We start from the raw sequence: 26239 nt of genomic DNA on the forward strand, positions 1-26239 counted from the left end.
TTGCATGCTATTACTTTAAGGGCTGAGCAGGGGGGTCCTGGTTCTGCTAGCAGGCTGGAGGGGGGGCTCTGTAAAAAAGCTAGCATGCATGTGAGTAAAGTTGGTTTGCAGCTAGCTGGCCTACAGCAAAGTGGGGTGAGCTGGAGCGTTCTGGTTTTAGAGAGCAGCCTGCTTCGTCGCTCTCTGTTGTTGGGTTGTTGTTTGTTTTCATTCTGATTTCTAAGCAATAAAGTAGCATTATGGTTAAGCTTCCCCCATGCATATTGTATGTTTTCTTCTCCTTCTCTGTTTGCATGCCATGAACCATAACAGGTGCCAGCCTGGGACTGTGCTATTCCCGGCTACACTCTTTACAGTGCCCCCTGTTGGGGAAGGCCAGAGCTGGAATAGCCAGGAGTTCCCCTAGCCAGAGCTCCTGCTCCATACCCTACAGCCCCTCCTACTGGGAGAGGCTGGATGCTCCTTCTCAGCCAGCTCTTCTCCCCTGCTCCCCATAGTGTTTCCTTCAGGAGCAGTCTAGAGTAGACTGGAGTAGCCAAGAGCTTCTCCGCTTGCAGTGCAGCCAGCACTCCTTGCTGAGAGAGGCAGGGACTAGAATAACCAGGCAGGAAGGAGATCCCTGCACAGGTAGTGCTCCTTCCCTTAATGGAGTAATTGTGAGCCGCCCTTGCTGCCATTCTTCCTGTCATGCTCCCAACAGCGTCTAGACTGACAGGAAGTTCAGGGTCTCTTCCTTCTATACCACTGCTCTGGCGATCCCCTACAGGTAGGGTGACTAGATGTCCCGATGTTATAGGGACAATCCTGATATTTGGGTCTTTGTCTTATATAGGGACCTACTATTACCCTGCACCCCCGTTCTGATTTTTCACACGTGCTATCTGGTCACCCTACCTATGGACCCTTCTGGTGGGACATCTTTAAGGGAGAGGGCACTTACTGCACAGAGTGTGATGCTCTTGAGCCTCTAAAATACTGTCCACATCAGGGCTGTGTGGGGCCCCCTAGGATTATAGATGAACAGACACAAAACTAAAAGGGCCATCATTAGATGAAACCTCCTCTATGTATCACAGAAGCCAGTTGCTGCCCCAAGCCATTTCTGCAGCCAGCCCCATAACCAAGTACCAGGCCCAGGTCCTGCTCTGTAGCACTGTGCTGTGAATAACCCCTAGAGAGGGCAGGGGCCTGTTGGAAAGATAGATTGGGAGCGCTGGTTTCCCTTGTCCTGTGATACAAGAAAAAGGATGAGTTTCACTAGGGGCAAATTCAACACAGGCCAAAGGCAACAGTGACCCACACACTGCGTTATTCACCTGTGAATAGAACCCAGGGGTCCGGACTTCCACCCCCTGGTTCTAACCACTAGATCATACTCCCCTTCCAGAGTTGGGGCTAGAAACCAGGACTCAGGACGCCCAGCCCCTCCCTTGTGCTCTTGGGTTTCGAAGTTAACTTGGTGAATAAAAAAACTACATCCCCCAGGGGCTTTGCGGCTGCGGAATAAATGACGGGAACACTGATCACGTGGTTGATAGAGTCTGGCAAGAAAACTACATATCCCGTGAGAGATTGCGTGTTTGGCGCCTGCGCACTCGGCCAGTGCGTGTGACACCTGGGTAGGAGGAACTACGCATCCCATGAAGTAATGCGCTCTCCGCACAGGCGCGCTTCCCCGCAGGTCGCGCGGCCGGAGGGGAAGGGGCGTGGCCAAGCGTGAGTGAGACTACATATCCCAGGGTGCCGCGGGCTGTATACTGCACTTGCGCGCTGGCGAAGCCGACCCTGGGGTGCGGGGGGAGGAGGACCGCGGGAGGGAGCCGCAGGCCGCCGCCATCTTGTGAGTGAGGAGGAGCCGCCGAAGCCATCGCGGGGGCGCCGCCATGAACCCCGAGTAGTGAGTGCGCGGGACGGGTGGGACCGGGACCCCCGAGCCTCAGGCGGACCGAAGCCCCTCGCGGCCGCCCCCCCTCGACCCTGCCAGGCCCCCGTCCCAGAGCGCTCCCCACAGCCCCGGCCCGGCTCCCCGCTGGGCCCGGAGCCGCCCTCGCCGGGGCTTTAAGTTACAGCCCCCGTGGCCCCGCCCCCTGCTGCCCGGCCGTGACCGCGGGCGGCTCCTGCCGTCGCCCAGCCTGGCCCCGGGACCACCGGCCGGGTCCCGCCTCACGTGCCGCTCAGTCCCGCTCACCAGCGGCCCCGGGCCCCGGCGCCTGCCGCTCTCGGCCCCTCCCTGGGGCGGCTGAGGGGCCTTGGGGGCGAGACTTGGCTCGCGGGGAGAACAGCTGTGACACCCCCCCCCCCGGAAATGGCTCCCTGGGGGGCTGGGCCGTCTGCGCGGAGAAGCGCTGGGCCGCCTGGTGTCTCCTCCTTGCACCTGCTGTGATGGGGTTCAGCCCAATGGGAGCCGGGCACCCAGAGCCTGGGGTGGGGTGGCTTTGTACCAAGCTAGTTATTCTGGTACCCGCCCCGTGGGCCTGGTTATTGTAGCAGCTTGGCAGAGCCGAGATCCGGCACTGACAGGCAGCTCCTGTGGCTCTGCTTTTCGGATGAGACTTAGCAGAGGTCCTGACCACTTGGCTGGGAAGAGAAAGGGCACTGGGGGCCCGTCCACTCTGCTTCCTTTAAATCCCTCTCCCAGCAGTTTCAAATGGATACAGGATTCTGCTCTTGCTACTATCTCTGGTGACTTAAACAGCTGCTGTCTCTCCCCCAGAGGTGGCTGTTTTACAGTGCTGGGTGAAGTGAGGTCTGAAATGCATGAAGATGGCTCTGGTGTGAAAGGCATGAGGGGTGGCAACCTCAAACTGAGCCAGTGCTGTTGCTGAATTTCTGACCTATGTGGGTGCATTCTCTTGGTTAGCTAGTCAGTCTCCACCAAAGTCTAGGGTGTGGGCCACCCCAAAGCATCTATCTTGTATGCATGTTGAATCAAAGGGAAAGTGACAGGAGATAACATGAGTCAGGATTTCCTGTCCTCTTGCCACCAGCAAAACGCACTCATTAGGAAATGGTGCTAGTGTTGCCTGTTGCCAACTGCACTTGATTGTGTCACCAGGCTAGGTGGACTAGCAAAGGGTGATGGAGCTGGGGTATCGGGCTACATGGGCCCATTGGTCTGACATGACAGATGTAACAATCCTCAGATACCAGAAGCACTCAAATGCCCTGTAATTAATTGTGGTGATCCCTACAGGAGCCCCTGGAAGTATCATGGGAATGGTACAAAGGATTATAGGGCCATTTGGAGCAGAAACATTGTTCCAAGTGGCCCTAGAGGCAGGGAGAATGCTGGAAACCCCCTGGTGCAGAGATCTCAAGTAATCATGGAAGTGGGCTGCTGTCTCCTTACAGCAGCAGCATCAAGCTGCTGCTGATAAGGTCTGCTCAGAAGCACCCAATGGCTGTGGCTGGGCCTATCATCCCTAGGCATCCTGAAATGGCAGGATCAGCTCTGCCTTTGCCTCTTTGGGGCTAGATGTGTTCAGTGAGGGCTCAAACGCTGTGGCCATGTCAGCCATGCGTGGGCATTAAACATCCTGGCAAACTCTCTTGTAAGAGCTGGGGTGTTACCCTGGCAAGGCCAAAACTTCCATTACCTTCCCCCCACCCTAGGGGCAGCTGGATCTCAGCATTGGGGGAGGAGTACCTGTGTAAACAGGAGTAAACCCCTGCAACCCAGCCTGCAGACAGCTAGCTGCATGTCAGTGTTGGGCAAGTGGCCCCTGTATCAGCAAGCAGCAGTTTTTTTCTGGCACCTTCCGAGTACAGTGGTGACAGTGGGTCTGCTCCTTCCTGCCTGTATTGCGCAGGCAACTAAGAAGTGTTGTACTGACAGCATGGTGGCTTTGAGGCAGGATCTGGGGGAGGAGGGCTCTGGTTGGGACTGATGTGGTGTCTGAACCCTTTGACATTGCTGATGCTCTGGGGAGGGGCGGGGAGAGAAGCTGGACTACAGGATTCAGTTTTGACTGCCTCTGTGCCTCAGCAATGCTGGGGGCAGTTAGACACTCGCAGTACATGGTGACTGTTAATGTTGTCTAGGTATTGACTTGAGAGATCCCAGAGTCTGGCCTCTGGATATGATGGAGGGCTACATACATATGGCTAGACCAAACACTTGGTGCTTTAAAAAGCTTAGTCTATATTGTTCCTGTATTGCAGAGGGGGAAACAGGCACAGATGTCAATGGCAGAACTGAGCATAGAACCCAGGAGTCCTGAATGCCAGTGCCTGAGCCTTACCTATTGCTCTGCACTGTCTGATGATTGTAAATGGTCCCATATCGGAAGGCTGTGCTGATGAGCAAGGGGAAGCATTGTTGAGGAGGGTGCAGCTAGATAAAGCTGGAGGAAGCAGGAGCTAAATATCGGAAATCCCTTTGTGACAGTGGGCTCTCTGGAGCAAGGAATCTCCTCCCAACGGCAGCAGTATGGGGGCTCTAGCTGTGCTGTGCCAAGCATTAAGGAGCCATTGTGTGTGGCTGGGCTGGATGAGGTAATGGAATCTTCCCATCACACACTCCAACCCTACACAACAACAGCCACTCAGCCCTTGTGCTCCTGTGACAGAAATGTCTAGAGGGGTGTGGAGAGCAGAGTGCTGGGAGAATGAACACCCTTAAATCCTGCGGGGTTTCTTCTGCCACACCATTTGCCTCTTGCTCTTTGAGGAAGGGTGGCTTACATAGCATCCCAAAGCCCTATCCCACCTGTTGAGCTGAGCTGTAGAAAGCTTCCATTCTGGCTTTGCATGAATATTAATCCCATATAAACTGTCCCATGTGGCAGTTCTGTGTCTGGATCCCAGCAAGGGATCCTGTGGGCTTTAAACATCCCTGTAAGTGGGGCTTCCTTCTCTTCCTCCACGGACCTGTGCGGCTGGTCTGTGCTCTCATGATGATAGTATCCTCTCCCAGACACATGCCTCCCTAAGCAACACCCTTTGTTGGGGAGGAAAGTCTGCCCACCAGGTCCAGTCTGGGGATCTTTCCCAGTCCTGGCCACTCTGGCCTTCTGTAGTCTCTCAGCCATCCCCATCCCCTCATCCTGTTTACCAAGCAGAGGAAAGCACCTCTCTGCCTGTGCCCCATGCTGCTATTGATGCTGGAACTGGGTTCTCTCCTGACTTGCCTGTTGGATAGACTCGTTAGCTAGATTCCAATGTGCAGGATGAACTCCTGCTGCCTGCACAGTCCTGAGAGGCAATCTCAAAAGTGGAGGGGTTGCCTGGGGATACAGGAGTGGGATTTGTGTGGGACAAGAGTGGGATTTGGCTTGCAGTTGCTGTTGAGCAGGGAAGAACTGTTGCATCAATTTAGATAGACTATATGGGCTAAAGGTGTTAACATAATTCAGTCACTGTCCAACATTAAACCGTGTTAAACAAGGGTCTAGGTTAGATATACAGAGACCTCCGCCTGCTTAGTACCATGGTAAACATACAGTTACTGTTCTTTAAACCTTCTATTACAGATACAGAAAAAGGCAAAACAGTTAATACATTAGGTTTCAAATGCTTTTAAATATTTTTATTTTAACAGCAGCCATTGTTCCCTTTCCCGTTAGCTGTAAAGTTTTTAGACCCAAAAAATCTCCTTTGTTTGACAGTAACAATATAACTGTACTTTTGTGGAAAAGAGAAGTTAGTAGAGATGGACCCGGGCCGTTCCTGTTAGTCTGATTCCCCTTTCCTAGTAAACAAAATAAGGCGCACACAAGGAGAGGGAAGAACAGCAAAGATAGAAAATGCAACTTCTGTCTTGTTGACTTTCACTTGCGGCCTCAATGCTGGAGAAACACAGGCGCAGCACGTGATCTTACTAGCCACTCAAAGACCTGGCAAACATGTACCAGCATCAAGCTATTAGGGCATTGCTTTTAGCTGCCTCTTTCTGGTCCGGGCCTACAGCAGTGTTGTAAAATATATAGTTTTGACCAGTTGAGGCAGACTCTTATTAGACTGAGGGCAAAAGGAGAAGGATAGGAAAAAGAAGAAATAAAGTAGAGAAGGAAAAGGGCATATGGAGTGGGGCTTAACAAAGTCAGCTGAAGTGAGTGGAGATGGCGATGTTTGAATCCCTCTCTCTGGCTCACTCTTGTCAGGACATCTTAGATAAGGATGAAGAAGGTCAGAAGGCCTCAGAGATGGTGGAGTGGCAGCTATGATGATGAAGTTTGCTCATTCCCCTTCTCTCTCCCTTAGGTCAGCCAGCGTCATGGGAGCCTCCTCCATCTTTTGCCGCAGAGTTGTTTTTTTGTAAAGGACTCCAAAGGGGAGTGATATTCAAAGTAATGAATAGGCTATTCCACCTATCAAATAGTCCTAATTTCTTACATCAAGTTTGGTTCATTGATTTCCAGTCTTAGTATTGCCTTGTTTACCAGGGAATGCTCTGAACACAGTGTTATAACAGTAGGCCTCTTCATTTGAACTAGCTTAATTGTTGTCTGTTTTTTTGCACCTCTTCCCAGTAATATTTGATCTAGGTTGTTATGATGTTTTGTGAACTCCCACTTTTCACAGCTGAGCTCACAAATAAGGTACATTTATAGGCCAGCTATTACAACAGGACCCAGCTTGATGTGGATCTAAGGAGCTTGCTGCCCTAGTGGAATGGGTGGGGTGTGGCTCTGAGGTAAGCCTGGGGCCTGTCTCAGCTGACAGGTGCTGCAGAAGAGAAGGCTCTGTCCCCTGCATTGGAAGCTGTGGGGAGGAGACAAGGAAGCAGTGGTGCAGCAAAGCTCTGCCTGCAGAGGTGTGGCCCACATTCTTTATTGGCTCTGCTCACAAATGACTCTGCTCCAGCCCCCATGTGGATAAGTAGAGGGGGAACCTACCCTTGCTGACCCCGGCTAGTGGAGATGGGAGGGCAGGGGACCAGTTCTCCCCAGGTCAGCTGGAGCAATCTGTTTGGAAGAGGAGTCCAGAAACTGTGTGCGCGCGTGTGGGCGCGCGTGCGCACGCGTGCGTGGGGGGGTGGGGGTTGTGTTATCACAGCAGCTCATATCTGGCTGGCTTGTTGGAGAAACACCTGACTTCCCTAGCACCTGTTACCAAAGGATCCTGCAGTACTCAACCCTGCCAAGGGGAATTAGCCCCTTTCTACAAGTAGGGAAACTGAGGCACATAGGGGTGCAACCTGCCCACAGTCCTGCAGTGTTGGTGGAATTGCTAGGAGTAGAACACAGGGCTTCTGCCTTAACCGCTGAACTACTCTTTCTTTCCAGAGAGACAGGAATAGTCATAATTTCCTGCCCACTGCCTTCCCGAGCTGGGGATAGAACCAGAGTCCTGTTTTCCAGCTTTCCTGATGAAATGTCTGTCCCCCTGCCCTGTATGTGTGACTGTCCTGAGTCGGCTCTGAAGTGCTGACCTCCCATCTGGGATTAGGCAACAAGCTACTTCCATGCAGCAGGCATCACTTCTCTCTTCTCACAGTCCCTGTGCAGAAGAGCTGTCAGTGGGTCAGGGGCCCCACCCATTGGGCTTTCATGCAGCTGCATGGAACCCTGCTACTCTCATCTGTACAGCATGTAGGGTAGAGGCTATCAGATAGCTGGGGGTACTGGAAGTCAATACTCTTGGGTTCTACCCTAGCTTTCCCACTAACTCATCAAGCTGTGGGCAAGTCACTTCCCTCTCTGGGCTTCAGTTTCCTCATTTTTAAATCTGGGCAATAACTTCACGGGATGTTGAAGCTTGTCATGTAAACTGCTTAGCACCCCTTCATTGACAGTGCAGTGAAAGCCTCTGGGTCATAGGTTCAAATCCAGAACAGGTCAATCACAAGCAAAACCAGTTCCTTCATACAGCTTCTGCACAAAATGCATTGGTGGGTCTGAGGGTCTGTTGGCGCTACAGACTTAACTTGAGCTACCTATTCTGGAGTTGGCTTCACTAAAGTGCAAGTGACCACCCTGTAAAATAACACTGGAGCTGCTGTGGTCATGCTGGCACTGCTTGTGTTTGGCACTAAGACTTCTGGGGGCATATCCCATAGTCCTTCGTCCTGGAATCAGCTGAGCTCTTCTGAGTTCTTCTCCAGTGAATTGTGAGAGAACTGATCTGTCCTTTCTGTGCAGGGGTGGGAAGGAGACTCTGGGAATGGTGGGAAGGCATTGGAGGACTCACGGCACTCCAGTGGAACTAGCCTGCACCCATGCTGCAGGGTGGCTGAGTTAGCAGCTGCCGGTTGTAGCCTACACCCTACAGGCGAGCCAGCTGAAGTTGAAACCACCTCCACAGTTGAGGGAAGGGGTTTGTGTGAATGTGGCTTGAGTTAGGGACAGCACTTGCATTGTAAGCCAAGTTAACTGTGTGGTGAAGAGGAGCCTTCAGCCCAGCTCGCGCTGTCGGAGGATTCTGCTTATAAAATCCTCCTGCTCCTGGCACTAAGTGGACTTGGTGCTGGCAATGGGCCACTTTCTGTATGTTTACACACTCTCTCCCTACATGGGCCATGCTGCTGCAGGCACTGCATGAGGAAAGCTGCATCAGTTTAACAGGAGTTTAAGTTGATTTTGTGTAGCCAGTGCAAACCCCTGTGTAGGCTGTCTGATGCTTATGTCACACAGGAGGCCAAAGTAGCTGGAGAGAAGGACCACAATCCATGAATCTTTAATATAAATCATTCTCAAAACAATCTAGTTCCAGCTGATGCCTTATGACTTAAGCTGAATTTAAGATTCAGAGTTTAAGGCCAAAGGGGACCATTAGATCCTCTAGTCTGACCCTCTTGTGTATTACAGGCCAGAGATTGTCACCCAGTGACCCCTGTATTGAGTCCAGTCATTTTGGGTTTAGCTAAAGCATCTTCCAGAGAGGCATCCAGTCTGATTTGAAGCCACCATGGGATGAAGAATCTACCACTTCCTTTGGCTGTTTGTTTTCAGGGCTAATCATCTGCATTGCTTAAAATAAAAAAGATGTCCTATTTCCAGGGTTGGGAGGATTTGATTTTAATCTATAACTGTCAGTAAATGTCTTTCAGCTGATACACTGAAATTGACAAATCAATTGGTAACAGTTGGTGTGCCTATGGGGATTGGGTGTCAGGGCTGGGAGCCTTCTGCATCCCTGCTGTCACAGGAGTGAGTGAGCTGGTCTGTGACAACAAAGCTGTGTTTCTACAGGTCCAGTGACATGCAGTCCCTGCAAGCACAAAGTCTGGGACCTTAGGAGGCTGCAGTGATCCTAGCCCAGTGGAACAGAGACCTTCAATGGGGGGAGGCCACCCCCTGCTGAACAGCTCCTGCCTGGGGATTGCACCTGTGCTTCTGGCTGGTGAATGAGTGAGCTGTGTTGGTGTTGCCCGATCCCTGCAGGTACAAGGGTGTGGGAGGAGGAGTTCCTGGCCACAAAGGAGGCCACCCCACTGCTGAATGGCTGCTGCCTAGGGTGGCTTCCCCAACATCTTGGGCCCCTTGGCTGCACAAGGAGCCTCCTGCAGCCCTGCTGTCAGCACTGCAGTAACCCAACCCCTGCAACTGGACAAAAGTTGTTAGAAGAAAAATCTTAAACAAAAATAGATAATTGTCAAAATTGACTTCTGCCAAGCCTACTTATTTGCATTTTCAATTTACCTGGCTTTAACTTCCAACAGTTTAAGATAATTTAAAGCCAAATGTCTGTAGTGAGTTTACCCCAGTTTATGGCCTAGGAACCCCAGACATAGACATGGACCCTGTTGTGCTAGGCACTATACAAATGTAGCATTTGTCTGACTGGTGCAAGCCTCTCACATAGCTGAAGCTTTGGATCCCAAGATCCTAGACTCCAGGTTACCAGCAGCTCGTCTGAGCAGACATTCCCTGGATCCTGCTCTCTATCTTGTTGCCATCACTGGTGCTTTGGGGCTCCCATTTTTATCGATTGCTCTCGAAGAAGAGTGGGTGGTGGTGTGAGGAGTAATGGGCCTTGATAGCCCAGCTTGGTATTTGCAAGAGCCTATGAGGCTTGACAAGGGCTGGTGTTAATTAGACCTTGTAGTGAGCTATGTGATAAGATGTGGGGGAGGCTGTCTCTGGGGATCCTGGTGTGTATCCAGGGCTACCCTGCACTGGCTCTTAATGATTACAGTATTTAGAAAAGTCTTACACTGCATGCCATGTAAAGCAGGAGTTGAATGTAGCAGTCATGCTCAATAGCCACAGAGCCGAGTGCTAGATCTGCACCAGAAGGGCAGGGGGAGAGCCCGAGTCCAGCTCGGAGTGTGTAGAGCCTTGTGTTTTTGCCACTTATGGGGCACTTACAGCGTGGATTCAAACCATAGCTGTGAGATGCAGCAGTACTGCAAAGTGGGGCTGGGTAGGGTCACTGCTTGGCTAGGAGATACTCTTCTCTCCCTTCCGCCCCCCCCCCCCCCCCCGCCTCAAAAATGCAGGCTGCCACTGGCGTGGGAGGGTAAGTGATGAGTCTGTAAGGGGTGTTCTCCCTCTGAGCTGACACTGAATCTAGTGGCCTGGCACAGTGCTAGAAACACTGAGCTCTAGGGAAGGGTGCTGCTGGGCTCCACAGGGCGTGCTCTCCACCCTGTCCCCGAAGTGCTGAGATGCGGTGCCCTTTTGTTGAGATGTTGATGTCCTGGTACTCACTTTTCCTAAAATTCCCCCCAAGTAATAGCTACAATTAGACTGAGTCTAATTAGCCTTAACTTCTGCCCACACTGTCATGCAGCATTGGGCAGGGACCGGGCCAGGGGTCCTGTGTAAACAGCTTGCTGCTGTAATGGGTCATCTTGCACCTTGCTTTGGGGTGAAGGATGCTATAGCTCTGTGTAGTTGCTGTGCTGGCAGGATGCGATGCTTAAGTACCCAGAAGCATTGTATCCTGCCACAACAGCAGCTAAAGTACCCAGACTTTGCGAGTGTGCTGAGCTGTGTTGCTGCTCAGAGGCCTCAGCTCGGCTGGCCAGATTGAGGCAGAGGTGGGGCTGTGCTGTGTCTCTGGTGTTGCATGTAATAGGGTCTGTGCAGAGGCTTCTCAGTTCTGTTCCTCCTGGCTTGTGGTGTGGCTGGAAAGCACACGTGAGCCCTGCTGTTGCTGGTGGCGAGCTCTGCTGGGCAGTTAGTGGTGTCCAATGGCCAGGATCTCAGACAGGTTGTAAAGGGCTGAATGTTACCCTAGGGCAGATTATCCTTCTGGGAATAGATCAGACCCTTTCCACAAACTATAGCTATTCTGCCTGAAACTGCGCTGGCTTAAGGATGGGCATCAGGATGGAATTGAAAGGGGGGCTAGGAGCTGAGACTCAGTTCTTTCCCCAGGTCTGGGAGGGAAGTGGATCTAGTGGCTAAAGCAGCACAAGGTGCAAGTGGGGGCTCTTACTGTATCACCTACCAGTGTCCTGTGTTGGAGCAGGGTGCCTCGGGAACAGTTGTCTCAGGGCTTGGGCTCTGGCTGCAATTGGCTCAGGCTGCCCTGAATGTAGCAGGGTCTCTTCTGTTCAGGGATTTATTGCCACTATCCCCCACTGCAGCACCAGGGAACAGAGCGTTTCTGGTGCCGGAGCTGGTTGAGGCTAAGCTACCTTTGTGTTAAGGTCCAGTCACTCAGCAGGTCTGCCCAGGAGGTTTGTGGTCAGATTGGGCATTTCAACTCCTTCTTGGCCACCGCTGTGTGCCTATCCACCATGTGGGAAGTTCTGCGGCTGCCTTAAGTCTGAGTGGCTGAGGGTGAATTGCTATTGGACTGGGTTACAACCTTTCTGTGCAGGGAGGGCTGAGTGGTGCCAGTTTCATTGCATGTGGCAGTGCTATGGCAATGTATTGGGGTGATGGATCCCGCTCACATTGACTGGGGCTGGGCTGGCCTGTACAAATGGGTCTCGACCCAGCGAGCATAGCCACAGCAATGGAAAACATGGTGAGGGAAGCAGAGGAATTGCCTGGAGAGCAGAGATCTCCAGCTGGCATTGAGGGATTGAAGCTGGTCTAGGCAGTGAGTGACAGCAGTCTATAACACTCCCAGAAGGGAAGTCTGAAGTGGAGGATGGCACTCACACCTCAGAGATCAAACCTGGAGGCTCTGCTCTATTTGCCTCCCCCAGAGGGACTCTAAAACCAGCCTGGAGATTTCCTAGGCCTCTCACTGCTGGGGCAACCTTCTGATTGCCTGCCTAGCCCTAGCTGTCCCTCTGTTAGGGTCACCACTGACCCTTTCAGTGAGTTTAGCGGCCTTAGAAGTCCGGGATAGGAGCCTAGGGTGGGTAGGGCTGAAGCTGCAGTGCCCCAGAACACCTGTGTCCTGTAGAAGGCCAATCCTTGAGGTCAGCTCGGCTTTGCACTGTGGTGCTGGTGCACCATCCATGCAGGACTCTTATGAAAGACCCTCTTCCTTCCCCTTCCCTGCAGTTGTGATGCTGCAGCTTCCCCAGCACTGGGTGAGGATTCTGCTGCAGGTGTAGGTAGGGGGCTGGTCACAAGCAAGTGGGATCTTAGAAACTTTAAATACACAGGGTCTGTCTCAGCTTAGAGCTTTAAGAACAGACCCAGCGCTCAGTGTTCACCCACAGGGCTGCAGTGTGGCATGGCGTGACTCCTCTAATCCCAGCAGAGCCAACAGCCCCAGCAGGTATGTGAAGACTCCCACAGGTTGCTGGGGGGGTCTGAAACCTGGCTTAAAGGCAGGCATTTGCATGGTCAAAAACTTCCCACTAAATCCTTGTGCCTTGGCTCCATTTCAGGGGCTATGTGAAGGCCTCTAGCCTTGGCCTAGCTGAAAGGATGCAGGAATGGTGAGGCAATCCGAACAGGCCTTGCTGGCCTCCAGCTCTGAATGTCTTTGTAAACACTGAGAATCTGGGGAAAAACAGTGTTAATGCCTTAGTCTGAGGTCCCTGGAGCCCCCCCAAAGTTCTGTCTTGAAGCTCCTGTAGTGAGCTTGTCCCCACTCATGAAGCAGTGCAGGTACCAAAACTAAGCACTCCATGCCATTCTCCTTGCTCCCCTATATTTCTGACCTTCCACTTTATAGCCCATGGTGACCTCTCTCAATTTGGAGAGAGGATGACCCTGCTCTGTAAGATATTGCCGTTGTAGAGATTAGATTGATGTGAGTTTATTGTGTGCACTGATCCAAAGCAAGGGACAGGGCTGGAGTTAGGACTCCTGGATTCTGCCCTCCACTCTGGGAGGGGAGTGAGCCCTAGTGCTTAGAGTGGGAGCTGGGAGCCGTGATTCTTGGATTCTAATTACATCCTTTGCGGAGCATCTGATGCTCCCTGTTGTCTCTTGGGAATGCTGTGGGTGGCAAGGAGCAGAGTCCTGACTGCCCATTATCTGGGAGTGACTAAGGATCCCTGTATAAAAGAACCCCATTCCCCACTCCAAAAGTATTTGCCAGCACACATGCTTTCCCCACTATGTATATCCCTTGCCTGCTGGGGGTGTGGGAGTGTGACCCTTTAGTCTTCCACTGGAAACACTCCCTGGTCTGGGCCGGGAAGAGATCTCAAGGTATTCACACAGCTAGAAAAGGTCAGGAAGATCCCTGATGCTCTGCATGTCCTCACAACTGCCCTGCCCCCCTCATTTGCCACCTCTGTCTGTTTCAGTGATTACCTGTTCAAGCTGCTGCTGATTGGAGACTCCGGTGTGGGGAAGTCCTGCCTCCTGCTACGATTTGCTGTGAGTGTCCCTGCCCTGTGCAGAGCCCTTCATGATCCAGTGGGCAGCTATCTAGCCATGTAACAGGCTGGCCATATCCCTTCCGGAGCTGCTGCAGCGGGGCTGTGGCATTTGAGATATGGCTAGTTAAGTCTCACCACTCTGGCGCATATTATGAAAAATCAAACCATCGTACAGGGGCCTAGTCAAATTTGCAAGCTGGCAGGCCTACATTTCTTCAGTGATTGGCTGGGAGACATCCACGATGCAGAGAACAGCAGAGATGTAATATGGTGCCCTCTTTCCTCAGTCAGTGCTAACCCCAATGCCTCAGCATCATGCTGGGGAGGAGGGTGCTGGGCTGCAGGGAGTTGGGGGGAGGGGAGGACATGGTAGGGATCTCTGTGCCCTCATGGTCAGTGTTGCCCCAGTGCAATGCTAGGGGACATTGCTATTGCAGGTGCTGCCTTTTTCAAAAGACTTAAAACTGGGATCCTGACCCTCTGGGGTCAGTTAAGACCCTGTAATATTGTCCCAAGAGGCCCAGTAATCACTGTTGTCCTGGTCAGTTTCCATCTTGAGTGATTATATTGGGCCTCCCATAACTCCACATCTGGTTTAATTTGGTTACAGGCGTCACTTCCTGTCCTAAACTTGCACATCATCACTGTGTGCTGCTCAATGGCCTCTATATCCCACCCCAGTGATGGCTGCCTATAGTCTGTCTAGCTGTCCATAAAGCACTTTGGGATACCAAGCATTACAGGCCAGACGGGGGGCTGGTGCTGCATTCCCTTTGGCGATGTGCAAGTACCAAGGGATGACAGCTGGTTAAACTGCAGACTCTTAGCAGCTCCTGACTAGGATCTCCAAACTACCAAAGCACATCATAAAACCCTCCTATTAAAGGAGTCCCAAACCCTGCTCTCTGCCCAGCACTGGCAGGCCTAAATTCACCTTTGAGTGGTGGCTGTTAATGTCTCAGGAGTGTTTAGATCCAAGTGCTCCCTGGCTCATGACCTTTACCCCTGCCACTAGAATTGGGGTGATGAAGGTTCTCCTGCCTCATTGTTATGAGCATGGACCCCAGCTGCCCTGGTAACCCCCCTCATTCTGCATCCTCCAGGATGACACCTACACAGAGAGCTACATCAGCACCATTGGGGTGGATTTCAAAATCCGGACCATTGAGCTGGATGGCAAAACCATCAAACTACAGATCGTGAGTATCTGGCCCCTGCCCAGGCTGCAGCTATGAATGGATGCTGCTGCATTGACTTCTGGGGACTGGCTGGCTCTGGAGGACAGGAAACTGTATATGGGTCCTTCCCCCTCAGAGGGTGACAGCTCACTGGTGTGGGACTGGCTGGCTCAAGAGAGTGGGGAATGAGATATGGGGTCTATCCCCTCTAGGGGGTGCTGTCTCTGGACAGGGCACCTTGCATTTATCTTCTTCCAAACTCTCCCTCCTTTCTCCCTTGCAGTGGGATACAGCTGGGCAGGAGCGGTTCCGGACCATCACCTCCAGCTACTACAGAGGGGCGCATGGCATCATCGTGGTATATGATGTAACAGATCAGGTAATGCTGCCCCAGGCACTTGGCTCTGCAGATCCTTAGACAGCATCCCTGACCTCCCTTTGTCCAGGGCCCCTCCATGTTCAGGCAACGGCCTTCCTACTGGGCATCTAGGGAGCTGGGACCCCTGGGTTCCATCAGGGAGGCAGTCTAATGGTTAGAGCAGTGCTGTAGGAGTGTCCCACTGTTGGTAGCCAGACCCCACCAGACCGCTGCCTGCTTGGCAGCAGTGAAAACCTGGCAGTACTCCCTGAGCTGCGTTGCCTCCTGGCAGGCTGGTGGGAGTGGGGGGTGATAACATACTGGGGTTTGGGGGTGGGGAGAAGATCCTGATCACTATTCCCTAGTGACCATCCATTCCTGCACCCTTTGATGCCCTTTGTACTGGGCACTGCTCCTTTCAGGGACAATGGGACATTGCATTCCTTCAGCATCTGGAAGGTGGGAGTGGCATCAAGATAACAGCATCTAAGAACAGCTGCTGAATGGGGAAGGGCTGTACTAGCAGAGCAATCACTGGGAGCCAGGACTCCTGAGTTCTGTCCCCAGCTGCGCTACCAACTCCCTGATCCTAGTGAGTTGCTTCCCCTCGGTCCCACTTCCTGCCTCTGAAAGGACATGATCCATTGCTGAGGGGTGCTGGGGACCTGCTCCCCACTGTGCTGTTGCAGGAGTCTTACAGCAACGTGAAGCAGTGGCTGCAGGAGATCGAGCGCTATGCCAGCGAGAACGTCAACAAGCTGCTGGTGGGCAACAAGTGCGACCTCACCACCAAGAAAGTGGTGGACTACACCACCGCCAAGGTGAGCAGGGCAGAGCAAGCCCCTCAGATGCCTGTCGATAGGATCTCCCCCTTCTGTCTCTGGCACCTCCTGCATCTGGAGGATACAGACAGGGCCCTACCTGAGAGTTGCTGCCTATCAACTCTACAGGGCAAAGAGTGAGTGCTGTCCCTGCTGCAGTGTTCCTGCAGTATGAGGAAGTTCCACCAGGTGGCAGCACTTGTCCTGTCAGCTGCTTCCTCCCCTTGTGCCTGGCTGTAGCTCAGGAGAAGGGCTTGCCCTTTGCCAGCTGTAGGGCTGGTCTCTGGGCTTGTGCTGGCTGCCTCTGTCCCCAGTACCAACCATAAGCTCAGGATCCTGGCTGTCTGGGGGCAGAACTAGGCTACACGTGGGAAGCAGCAGACGGCCTTGTGGTACCAGGGAGCTGGAGCCAGCTGGGCTGGTTCCTTTGAACAGAGGCTGGGGATGTGGGAGGCCCTCCAGCCCATCATGCAGCACTCCTGGGTTCTATTGCTGGCTTGGGGAGAGAAGTGGGATCTATAGAGCAGGGGCCTCTAAGTTCTTTTCCCAGCTGTACTATGCACTTGCTTTGTCCCTTTGGTAAGTCACTTCCTTGGGGTGTGCCTTGGTTTCCCCATCTACGGGGGGGGGGGCTAATGACTGACCAGAGCTCTGCCTGGGGGAGCTTGTGGGTCTGAATGGTGAATGTCAGAGTGGGGTAGTGCTGAGATCTGTCCCCAAGGGGGTGAGGGCCCTCCTGGGTAGGTGAGTCTTGGGGAGAGGCACAGCCCTGCCCTTCGGGGCCACAGACAGAGGCCTCGCCTGTCTGTAACCCTTTCTCCTCCCCTGCCTTTTCACAGGAATTTGCAGATTCCTTGGGCATCCCCTTCTTGGAGACCAGCGCCAAAAATGCCACCAACGTGGAGCAATCGTTCATGACCATGGCAGCTGAGATCAAGAAGCGCATGGGCCCTGGTGCCACCACTGGTGGGGACAGACCCAACCTCAGAATCGACAGCACTCCAGTCAAACCAGCGGGCGGAGGCTGCTGCTGAGGCCCGGGACTGTGGGATGGGGTGGGGAGGGGAGGGGACCGTCCAACCCAGTGCTGTCCAGCATCCTCCTCCTGTGGCGTGGCAGCTTTCCCGGATGATACCGTGCAGGGGGACGGGACGGGATGTCTCCCGTGGGGCGGGGGCTCGGGTTCTCTGCCTGTGTTAATTACTTACCCTTGTTGATGTGTGGTGGGACAGACCTGCCAGGGTCCTCTCCCATCTGTGAGAACTTCCCTCTATGCAGCCTGTGTTGCCTCGGTCCTGGGTGCCCGAAGCCTGGCAGGATTCCTGGCTCCTCCTTGTGGGGTCACTGCTGCTGCTCCTCTCCCCTTTCTGCTGGGTGCATGGGGCTGCCCTCACTCCACCCCCAGCCTCTGCTCTCCTGCCTGCAGCCCCTTTCTCTACAGTTCCAGGTGTGGGCGTGTTAGGTGAGCCTGTCACCAACCCCACATCTTCCTGGGAAGCCTCCTGTGTGGTTAAGCTTGTTCTGCTGCCTGGTACTTGGTCTCCATGGGGCAGTCGCTTGTCACTAGCGAAATAATGGAGGGAGGGGCATAGGCCTCTCTGAGCTGCACAAGCTTCCCACCACTGATTTGTGCCCTCTGCCTCCACGTGAGGGGATGTGTCATGGCTTCTCCAGGTCTTTTATCATTCCTCTTGCTCCCAGTGGTGCACAGACTTCTGTTTAATCCCCTCTGTGCAGCTTGGGGTCCTCTTCTCCCTGCTTTGCTCTAGTTCAATATTTATACCCTGCTGCAGACTTTCCCCAGGCATGTCAGAGTGGCTGTGATGCAGGGCTGACCCAGGAACGCTGAGCGGAGCCTGATGCTGCTCCCCCACCTCCGGCCCTCTGTTTGTCCTCTCTAGGCCTTCGGTTTCCTCCCCAGCCCTGCTGAGGCTGTCTCACGGTGCTCCCCAGCCAAGGGGGGCAGGTAGCTGTCCCCAGGCCACCTCCGGCCAGGCCCACTGAATGTATTCAGGGTAGCACGGACAGTCAGGGGCCTTAGAACTGGCCACAGAGGCCCATGGGCTGCTTGCACAGCCCCTTCCCCAGGGCTCAGGAGCTCCCTGCACCTCTGCTCAGTGCATTAGCCCTGGAGGATGGCTGCTCTTTTTCCCGGCTGGAGGGAAGATCTTGCACTTTCGGTGGGGGTGGGTGTGTGAGGGGTGCTGCCCTCTACTGCTTAGCTCACCCCTCTGCAGCATCAGCCCTTGCCATCATGACCAATCACCAGCCCTGGCAAGAAGGGGAATCTGAGGGCCTCAGCCTGTCCCCCTTTGCCATGCCCCCCCTGTCTGGCCCGGCCCTGTCCCTGGTTAAGGGGGTGGGAGGAGCCAGCTGGGTAGTTCACTTATTGGCTATTTTCCACCAGTGAAATTACTTTAAAAAAAAAAAAATGGAACAAAAAAATCCCAAAATAAAGGTGAGTGCCTCTGCGGGGAGGCTCCTGCAGCCTGCACCTTTTTACTGTGAGCAGTCGTGGTGGGGTGTGTGCAGCTAGAAAGGGGGAGGGGTACATGGGCTTGGCTGGGTGCTAGCTCCCCTCCCCTAGGATCAGGCAGCACTGGTATGGTATAGGTACTACCCTGCCCTCTGGCTGGGCGGGGCAAGTCACTGTCTCCCCAAGGGGCCCCCAGTCAGTTGGGCAGGCACTGCATGGTGAGAACAGTCCCCATCCCCATGCCCTCCCTGTCCTGGCTGTGCACCCCCCACTTTTGCTCCCTGGGGTTCACCTGCCTGGGGCTGCCATGGAGCATGGCAGAGTTCTTGCACGGGGGATCTCCTCTGCCATTTTGGAAGACTCAGAGCTGCGGGAGAGATTGTGTCCCCTTGACTCAGCTTTGGGCTCTGTTTTAGAGCAGGGCAGGTACATACATACCTGCCAGAAGGGGGGGAGGAGAGCAAAATCCCAATCCAGGGCTAGACTGTTGCAGTAGCAGCAGTGCTGGGCTGTTGCACCCCGCTAGGGGGATGGGGAAGTCTTGGGGTAACTAACCTTTCTCTCCCTGCCCCCCCCACACCCCCCCAGCACTGTGGGGTAGAACCCTGCATGCTGGCTGGGGGTTGCTCACTGGAAATGACTTGTGCCTTTTCCTGCCTGGCAAGTACCTGTAGCCCCTGAGAGCCCATCCCCATGAACACTCAGGCACAGCCAAGTCATGCTCCTGATTCCTCCATGGAGCAGTTGCCTGACTGGAACACAGTGGCTTTGTCTGGCCCAGAGCAGCAGCAGGTGCTAGAGCAATACCTGCAGCTAGGGGCCCTCCCTGCCCAGCAGGAACTGACTGCAAAGAGCTTTTATGCAGAAAATAGAAAATCTGGAATCAGCAATGTTTTGATGTGGAAGCAGCTGTGTGCTTCCTCAGTGGGGGGGCTGCCTACTCCCATTCCCCTCTACTGGCCTGGGCAGGTGGGACTGCAGCTCCTGTGATGCAGCATGGCTTCTTCCAGCTGGGCTCCACACCTTCCCCTCTTCACTCCTAGCATTGGTTTCTCAAAGGTGGTGGTGGAAGAAATGGGGGGGAAGGGGCAGAGTGGAGTGGGCCATGACCCTTTTTATAGCCTCCCCCCAACTAGGTGGGAGTGTGAGGAGTGGGACGGGGAGGGAGGGAGCTCTTCAACAGTGCTGCTTAGAGAAGTTTTGAGTGTCAAGGCTGCATTGGCCCGTGTATCCACTTAGTGGGAACATGCACCTCGAAGCGCTGGTTACAAATAACCTTCCTTTTCCATTGCCTTGCCTGGTACTGAGCTGCATCTGCCTATGGTGTGTGTGGTGGGGCTGTTAGAGGGGGACCCCTGGCCTAGGGGTGAGATGCAGCACCCTTGGGGCTGGGGTAGGGGGCCTGTGTGCTGCTCAGTGGGCCCACAAAGGAGCAATCAAAGCCTTGCCCTGGCACCATTTCCAGACTGAAATGTGGGTGTGGCAGCAGACACTTGTCACAAGGTTTGTTCGTTCAGAAGCTGTCTTCCAGGGGAAAGCAGATTTGATGGACAACTTCCTTCCTCTCACCTCCCCCTCCTTTCCTCCTAATCATGGTGTTGACAAAGCCCTGGGTGCAAAGGGTAGAAACCTGGTTGTGTTGATCCAGTCTGCCCCCCCCCCCCCCCCCCCCCCAGCCAGCCAGCCTGAAGAGCCCTCAACCATTCCTACTTCCAGCCCTTAGCAAGTGGGCTGGCGCTCCACCCCCAGCCAGTTTGAAGTGGAGTTTCCTGTCCCTGGGTCACCTCTTCCACATTAAATTGCTCCTTGCTAAATAGGGGCACCTTAGTTCCAGGCTGAATGGGGCCTGTGGCATTACCTAGCCCCTTGGCTCATCCTTTGCTCCCTGAAATTAACTCCCTTTGAAGGGAGTTTGCCTGGAGGTTACTGGATGAGGGGGTGACCTCCTCCCATATGTTCCTCTGAGCCAGGCGTGCAGAGCTGCTCAGCTGCTGCACTGGGTAAAAGTGCCTTGATTGCTGCAGCAGCAGCATGTGGCAGGGGGCCAGGCCTGGCTAATGCTGGCAGGGAGGGGCTGGCTCAGGCCTGGATTGCTACCTCCACCCCACCTGGGGAATGAGCTGAGATACGATTGACCTACATCAGCCCATGCTGTGTGCTCACCGCTGCCTGGAGACAGGGTGTGACCTTGGGCCCCAGCTGAGAAGTGGGACTCTTCCTTCAGGAGGGGCTGTGGACTGGCACCCCCTCACTGCCAGGGGCAGTGTGTGCCCACTGTGCTGGCTCCTTGCAGGCTGGGGCCTGGATCTGCTGCTACAAGCAGCCCCGGCCTGGGAGGCTGTGGAATGGGGCTGGGAAATTTGGGTGGAGGGGCAGGGCCTTCTGCTCCCCACCTAGCTCCCGTGTGTGTGGGTGGGGACACTGCTTCTCAGCATGCAGCAGTGAGCTGGGCTGAGCCAGGGAGTGGCTCGGACCTGCCAGCCTATGGCATCCACCCATGGGATGGCAGTCCAGCCCAGTCCAGTCCAGGGGCTGCCCTGCTCTTGGGCAGGAGGTGATCTCTGGGCCTGCTGCTCTGTGGATGGGAAATGGAGCCCAGCTGGAAAATGCCAATCCATGACAGGTGTGTGTATGTGCTGCTAATGTCCACTCTGGATCAAGGAGGCTGCCTTGGGCACCATCCCCCCGCCCCCCAGTGGAATTAGGAGGTAGCTTTGTTCAGCACCAGTTCACGGGGCTCAGCCAATGGCAGCTAGGGTGAGGGCTGGGGCTAGGCTATTGGTGCTGCTCAAGATGAGCCACGGGGACCCCCTCCCAAGAAGGCGCCACTATTTTAAGCCCTTTGCTGCCAAGAAATAAGGTCACTGCAAGGGGAGGAGAAACAGCAGTGGGAACTCACTTACGGGCAAGCATTCCTCCGTAAACACTCCTGTGTGTACCCTGCTTTCTGCCTTGCCCGCTGGCTGCATCTCTGCACTTGATGAGGGTCCCGCACCCCCACCCTCCTCCCTGCATGCCTGCATCTCCACAACAGCCACGGGATCCTTGTAGAAACAGCCCTGGGCCCTGCCCCGGGCCAGCTGCATCAGCAGGATGGGGAAGGAATCCCTGCATAACTAGCCCCATGCGCTAGGGGGGACTGCATCTCAGCAGCTGGCGACGGAGCCTCCCAAGGGCTGTGGGATGAAAAAAATGTCCAATCTTACTGTGAAAGTGTCTGAACTGGGTGCTATTCTCAGCAGAGCTGTGCTCTGTCAGTCTCTGCTGCTGAACCTTTTACTACAAGAAATTGCAGTTGCCTTTGTGAATGGTTCTGGTGTGGCTGCGCCTAGCACCTGGACTTTGAAATCAGGCTGGGGATAGCCCTGGGGCCGGGGATGTGCCTTTTGATAGTCCATGGATACCTGGGCCGGTCTGGCTGAGTTATAAATGGCTGAAAATGGCCATTTCCCATCTGTGGGGTGCTTGATTCAGCAGGATTTTAGCAACGAGACTAGGGCCCTCGGCATTCACCAGCCCTGGCTGGGGCCTCTCTGTGGCATATCACGTCTGACCCTGCCTGGAATGCAGCTGCAATGGGTCAGCTTCAAGGTACCCGTGGGCCCAGGAGCATGAGCCCTGGGCTGGGAACCTGTTGTACTAGAGTTTCAGAGGGGTGGCTGTTGATAAGTCTGTGCCCTTCACAGCCGTTAGTGCGGCATGGAGGAATGGAGTAATAGCTCCTTAAATCCGGGTGCCTAGTGCTCAGCGGGTTCTGTGTCAGACCAGTGCTCTTTCTCTTTCAGTGCGTGTTTCTCTTTCTCACACACACCCTTGTCGTTTTTCAAATATTTTTCCAACAATTTTTATCAAACGTGTTAGCAGAACTAGCATTTTTCCTTCACCAAACCCCCCAGCTCGGGGTCAAAAAGAAACAAAAGTTATGAGGAAAGTGGGTGATTGTATCCAGGTCTCCGGGGTCCTATGCTGGCACCCTACCTACCCCCTCCACCATGCTGCTTCAACTCACCTTCCCAGGAGAGGGATGTGATCCCTGTTTTACAGAGGGGACCTGAGCTAGTGTCTCAGCCACAGCCTCCCGTCAACCCTGGCAGACGCAGGATGCAAACTCAGCCCTGCAGGCCCCACAGCCTGATGGCTAGAGCAGTCTCAGCTCTTATCAATTCAGTTGCTGCGGTCAGCACTTCTGCAAGCCAGAGCCCAGGGGCTCCCGTTAGCCACTGAGAATGAGGAACACACAAGTGGTGACCAGGGGTGAGCATTTTGGTTTAAGTGACTTGCCGGGTGCCCCACAGGAAACCTGTGGCAGAGGCAGGGATAGATTCCAATTCTCCAGCTCTCCTAAGAGTGAGCCCCTCCTCCCTCTCCCTGCAATCCCTTGCCTCATTCACCGCTCACCAGCCAGCTTCTGCACCAAATGAGGCAAGGCCCAGAGACGGGCCAGCACGTGCCCTGAATGAGGCAGGAAAAACAGTCTGTGATAATGTCATTAAAGCTTGGGGGGTATGATGCAGAGAGGCTAGGGATTTATAAATGCCTGCCCTAGCTACCTGCCTTATCTCCCCATGTGGCACTGAGGTGCTGGAACTGGGGGGGTGGGGGGGGAGAGGCGTGGCTGCACCTCTTGGATTGAAGCAGGCTTCCTTCATATACAGGGTTTAGCGTCCTGTTCAATGGCTTTCAGCATCCGCACTATAAACATTGTTCTAGCGCCCTGGTTTGGAGCCCTGCAAACATTCAGTGGAGATTTAAGGGGCATCAGCTCAGCTGAGCTGTGCAGGGAGAGGGATGGAGCCCAGGGCTGGGCTAGCTGTGGGCTGAGGTTGAGGGGCACCAGCGGAGCTGCATGTGTGTGGTGGGGGAGCTCAGGGCTGGGCTAGCAGGGGGCTGTGGGTCACAGCCATCTCCCTGCTCCCATTCTTCTGGCAGACAGGCTGGGTGGGGCTGGTGCATTGCTCTCGCTCTCAGTCACAGACTGTTCTGTGCTGTGTTGTGAAGGGGAAAGCAGCCACCTGGCCGGCATCGGGTGTAAAGTAAAACAGAACTTGAATAATACATTTTATTCTAATTAAAATTATTGCTCAAATGAATCATCGCATAATTGCACTGGATTAGGAATATTTAATTAATCCAAAAACGTGCCCAGAAATCTGCAGACAAGTTCCCCCATCTCCATAGAAGGGAAATTTCTGGCCTAACTGATGCTTTTCATCTGTGATACGGTGCCTCTGGCCCTCAGTCCCTTCTCGCAGCTCTGACTGAGCTGCCCCCATCTCTGTCAGTGCCTCTCCACCCTAACCCGCAGCCCCCACACACCGATCAACCAATGCCCCTCAATCCTGACTCAGCGCTGCTCCCTGATGTCCCAGCCGAGTGCTTCCCCACCCCGCAGTTCTGCTGGTGCTCCTCGTCCCCAGGAGACTGAGACTGGCCAGGCCTGGTGCCTTGCCACACAAACGGAGCGGTAGGTGTTGTGTGTTTGTGGAAATGGCAGGGGTGTGTGTGCATGTACAGGGTATGTGCGTATATATTGTTGGGGCAGGGTGGTGTGTATTTGTGAAGCTTAGGGTAAGGGTGTGTGTGTGTTTCCAAGCACAGTAGTGCTGTTATCCATTTGTCGGGTTATGTGCAGAGTGCCATGTGTGTGTATTGGGGGGGTGTCGGGTGCTTCAAAGGGTGTGTGTGTGTTTAGACACAATATGAGCATTTGCAGTGTGAAGTTGCAGGTGTATGTTTAGACAGGTGCTTGTGTGCCTTTGAGCACAGGGGTTTTTATAGGGCACGTGTGCACACATGCACTTTTAGCTTCTAAGGCCGGAAGGGACCACGGTGATCATCTGGCCTGACCTCCTGGGTAACAGACCAAGAGCCGGCCTTGAATGAATTCCTGGCTCAACTGGAGCAAAGCTTTTAGAAAAACAGCAGCTCTTGATTTTCAATTTACCAGTGACGGAGAATCTACCCCGGCCTTGGTAAATTGTTCCGATGGTTAATTCCCCTCAACTGGGAAAAACTTGGGCCTTATTTCTAGCCTGAATTTGTCCGGCTTCAACTGCCAGCCCTGGGCTATTGTTAGATCTTTGTCTATGAGATCAAAGAGCCCCTTATCAAATGTCTGTTCCCCGTGTAGGCACTTACAGACTGTGATTAACTCACCCCTTAACCTTCCTTTGTTAAACTTAATAGACTGAACTCCTTGAGTCCCTGGCTATACATTTTCCAATCCTTTAATCATTTTCTCGGCTTTCCTCTGGATCCTGCATCCTCCTCTCCAATTTATCAACATCCTTCTTGACTTGGGCCACCAGAACTGGATACAAAATTCCAGTAATGTTCACGACATATGGAGGCAATAGAACCTTTCTTCTCCTACTCCAGAGTTCCCTGCTTATATATCCTAGGATCACATTAGTCCCTTTGTCCACCACATCACACTGGGAGCTCATGGTCCCCTTCCACGGCCCGCAACTCTTCACAATCCCTGCCCCCAGGATGGAGTCCCCCGTCCTTTAAGCATGGCCTACATTTGCCGTACTTAGAGGTATAACTTTTCATCTGGCCATATTAAACAGCCCATTGTTTGCTTGTGCTCAGACTACCACTGTGTGTGTAGGTGTGCACTGTATGCATGTTCACGTGCGTGTGGATCTACACAGTGTGTGTTCATGTGTACAGCATCTGTAGAGTGTGTGTGGGGAGGACTGAGTGTTGTGTGCGTATGACCAGCTACACAACCTCCCATAGCCAGCTCCCCCCACAAAGCAGCCCCCCCGCTCCTCCTTATGTCAATCCCAGTGTCCCCCACTCCCTCCCCCTGTGGTACCCTCTGTCTTCCCACCCCTCTATCGCCATCCCCACAAGATCCACCTGATCTCCCCTCTCAAGTTTCCAAGCCCCCCCATTCCTGCCCCTCCTGGGAACCCAACACAATTAATGAAACAATGGAGAGAGGATCCTATTGGTGAGCGATGGGGAGGATGGGCCAAACCCTGGCAGCATTGACCAGGGAGACCCCTGCACTGAACCCTCCCGACATGCGCAGCACATACCCCACCCTTAATCTGGCACAGACCCCCTCTCCCCATCTGACACAGAGCCTCTAGTACAGAGCACCCCTCACCCACCTGCCCCTGGTCTGCATGGAGATGTGTGTGTGTGAGTGAGTGTGTGACTGTATGTGGAGCCAGGTAATTAAATGTCCCGCCCCTGGAGATGGTTTTCCAAAGTCAGCCCCTTTGTGCACACACTCACACCACTGTCTCACGCACGCACACTCCCTTTTCTGGCACATTCACCCCCCTGCCCCTCCTTCTCACACTCATCCCTGTCTCACACAAACACACCCCCCCGTACCCCATCTCTCTTTCACCCCTTCTCTGTCTCACACACACCCCTACCCCTCTCTCCATCTCTGACACCCCCTCTATCACACACTCACTCACTCCTCTACCCAGCTTCTCTCTCACACACAAACACACCCGTCTCACTCCCACCCTTTGTCTCTCTCACACTCCTTCCCTTTCTGTCTCTCCTTCGCCCCTCATACTCACACTGCTCTCCCCAGCCTCTCTCGCAGACTCAAACACCCCTACCTCTCACACACCTGCTTTGTGTGTCTCTCACACACACACACTCCTATCCTCTCTCATCCACCCTTTGTATCACACACTCACTCACACACACTCCTCCACCAAGCCTCTCCCTCACACATACTCTCACCCCCCCTCTCTCTGTCTCTCGCACACTCACACCTTCCTTGGCTCCCTCACACAACACTCA

The 26239-nt window shown here is 53.9% G+C and overlaps 1 protein-coding gene across 1 annotated transcript; it reads left to right on the forward strand.

Moving 5' to 3' along the window:
* The first annotated feature begins 1769 nt into the window (after nucleotides 1-1769).
* RAB1B (RAB1B, member RAS oncogene family) lies at nucleotides 1770-21193 on the forward strand. Its single transcript, XM_067544144.1, has 6 exons — nucleotides 1770-1897; nucleotides 13553-13625; nucleotides 14731-14826; nucleotides 15089-15184; nucleotides 15853-15984; nucleotides 16824-21193. The coding sequence occupies exons 1-6, from the start codon at nucleotides 1884-1886 to the stop codon at nucleotides 17016-17018; spliced, it is 606 nt and encodes a 201-aa protein (XP_067400245.1). The 5' UTR covers nucleotides 1770-1883; the 3' UTR covers nucleotides 17019-21193.
* The last annotated feature ends 5046 nt before the right edge of the window (nucleotides 21194-26239 follow it).

This window comes from Emydura macquarii, unplaced genomic scaffold (genome assembly GCF_026122565.2).
Source record: "Emydura macquarii macquarii isolate MOO-44397 ecotype Brisbane River unplaced genomic scaffold, CSIRO-AGI_Emac_v2 contig_968, whole genome shotgun sequence".
Lineage (NCBI taxonomy): Eukaryota > Metazoa > Chordata > Testudines > Chelidae > Emydura > Emydura macquarii.

What these genes read in the sequence shown, in the direction of transcription:
- RAB1B (XM_067544144.1), top strand. An exon ending in AAACCATCAAACTACAGATC is followed by an intron (nt 14,827 to 15,088) that starts GTGAGTATCTGG and finishes TCTCCCTTGCAG; the next exon opens with TGGGATACAGCTGGGCAGGA. An exon ending in TGGACTACACCACCGCCAAG is followed by an intron (nt 15,985 to 16,823) that starts GTGAGCAGGGCA and finishes GCCTTTTCACAG; the next exon opens with GAATTTGCAGATTCCTTGGG.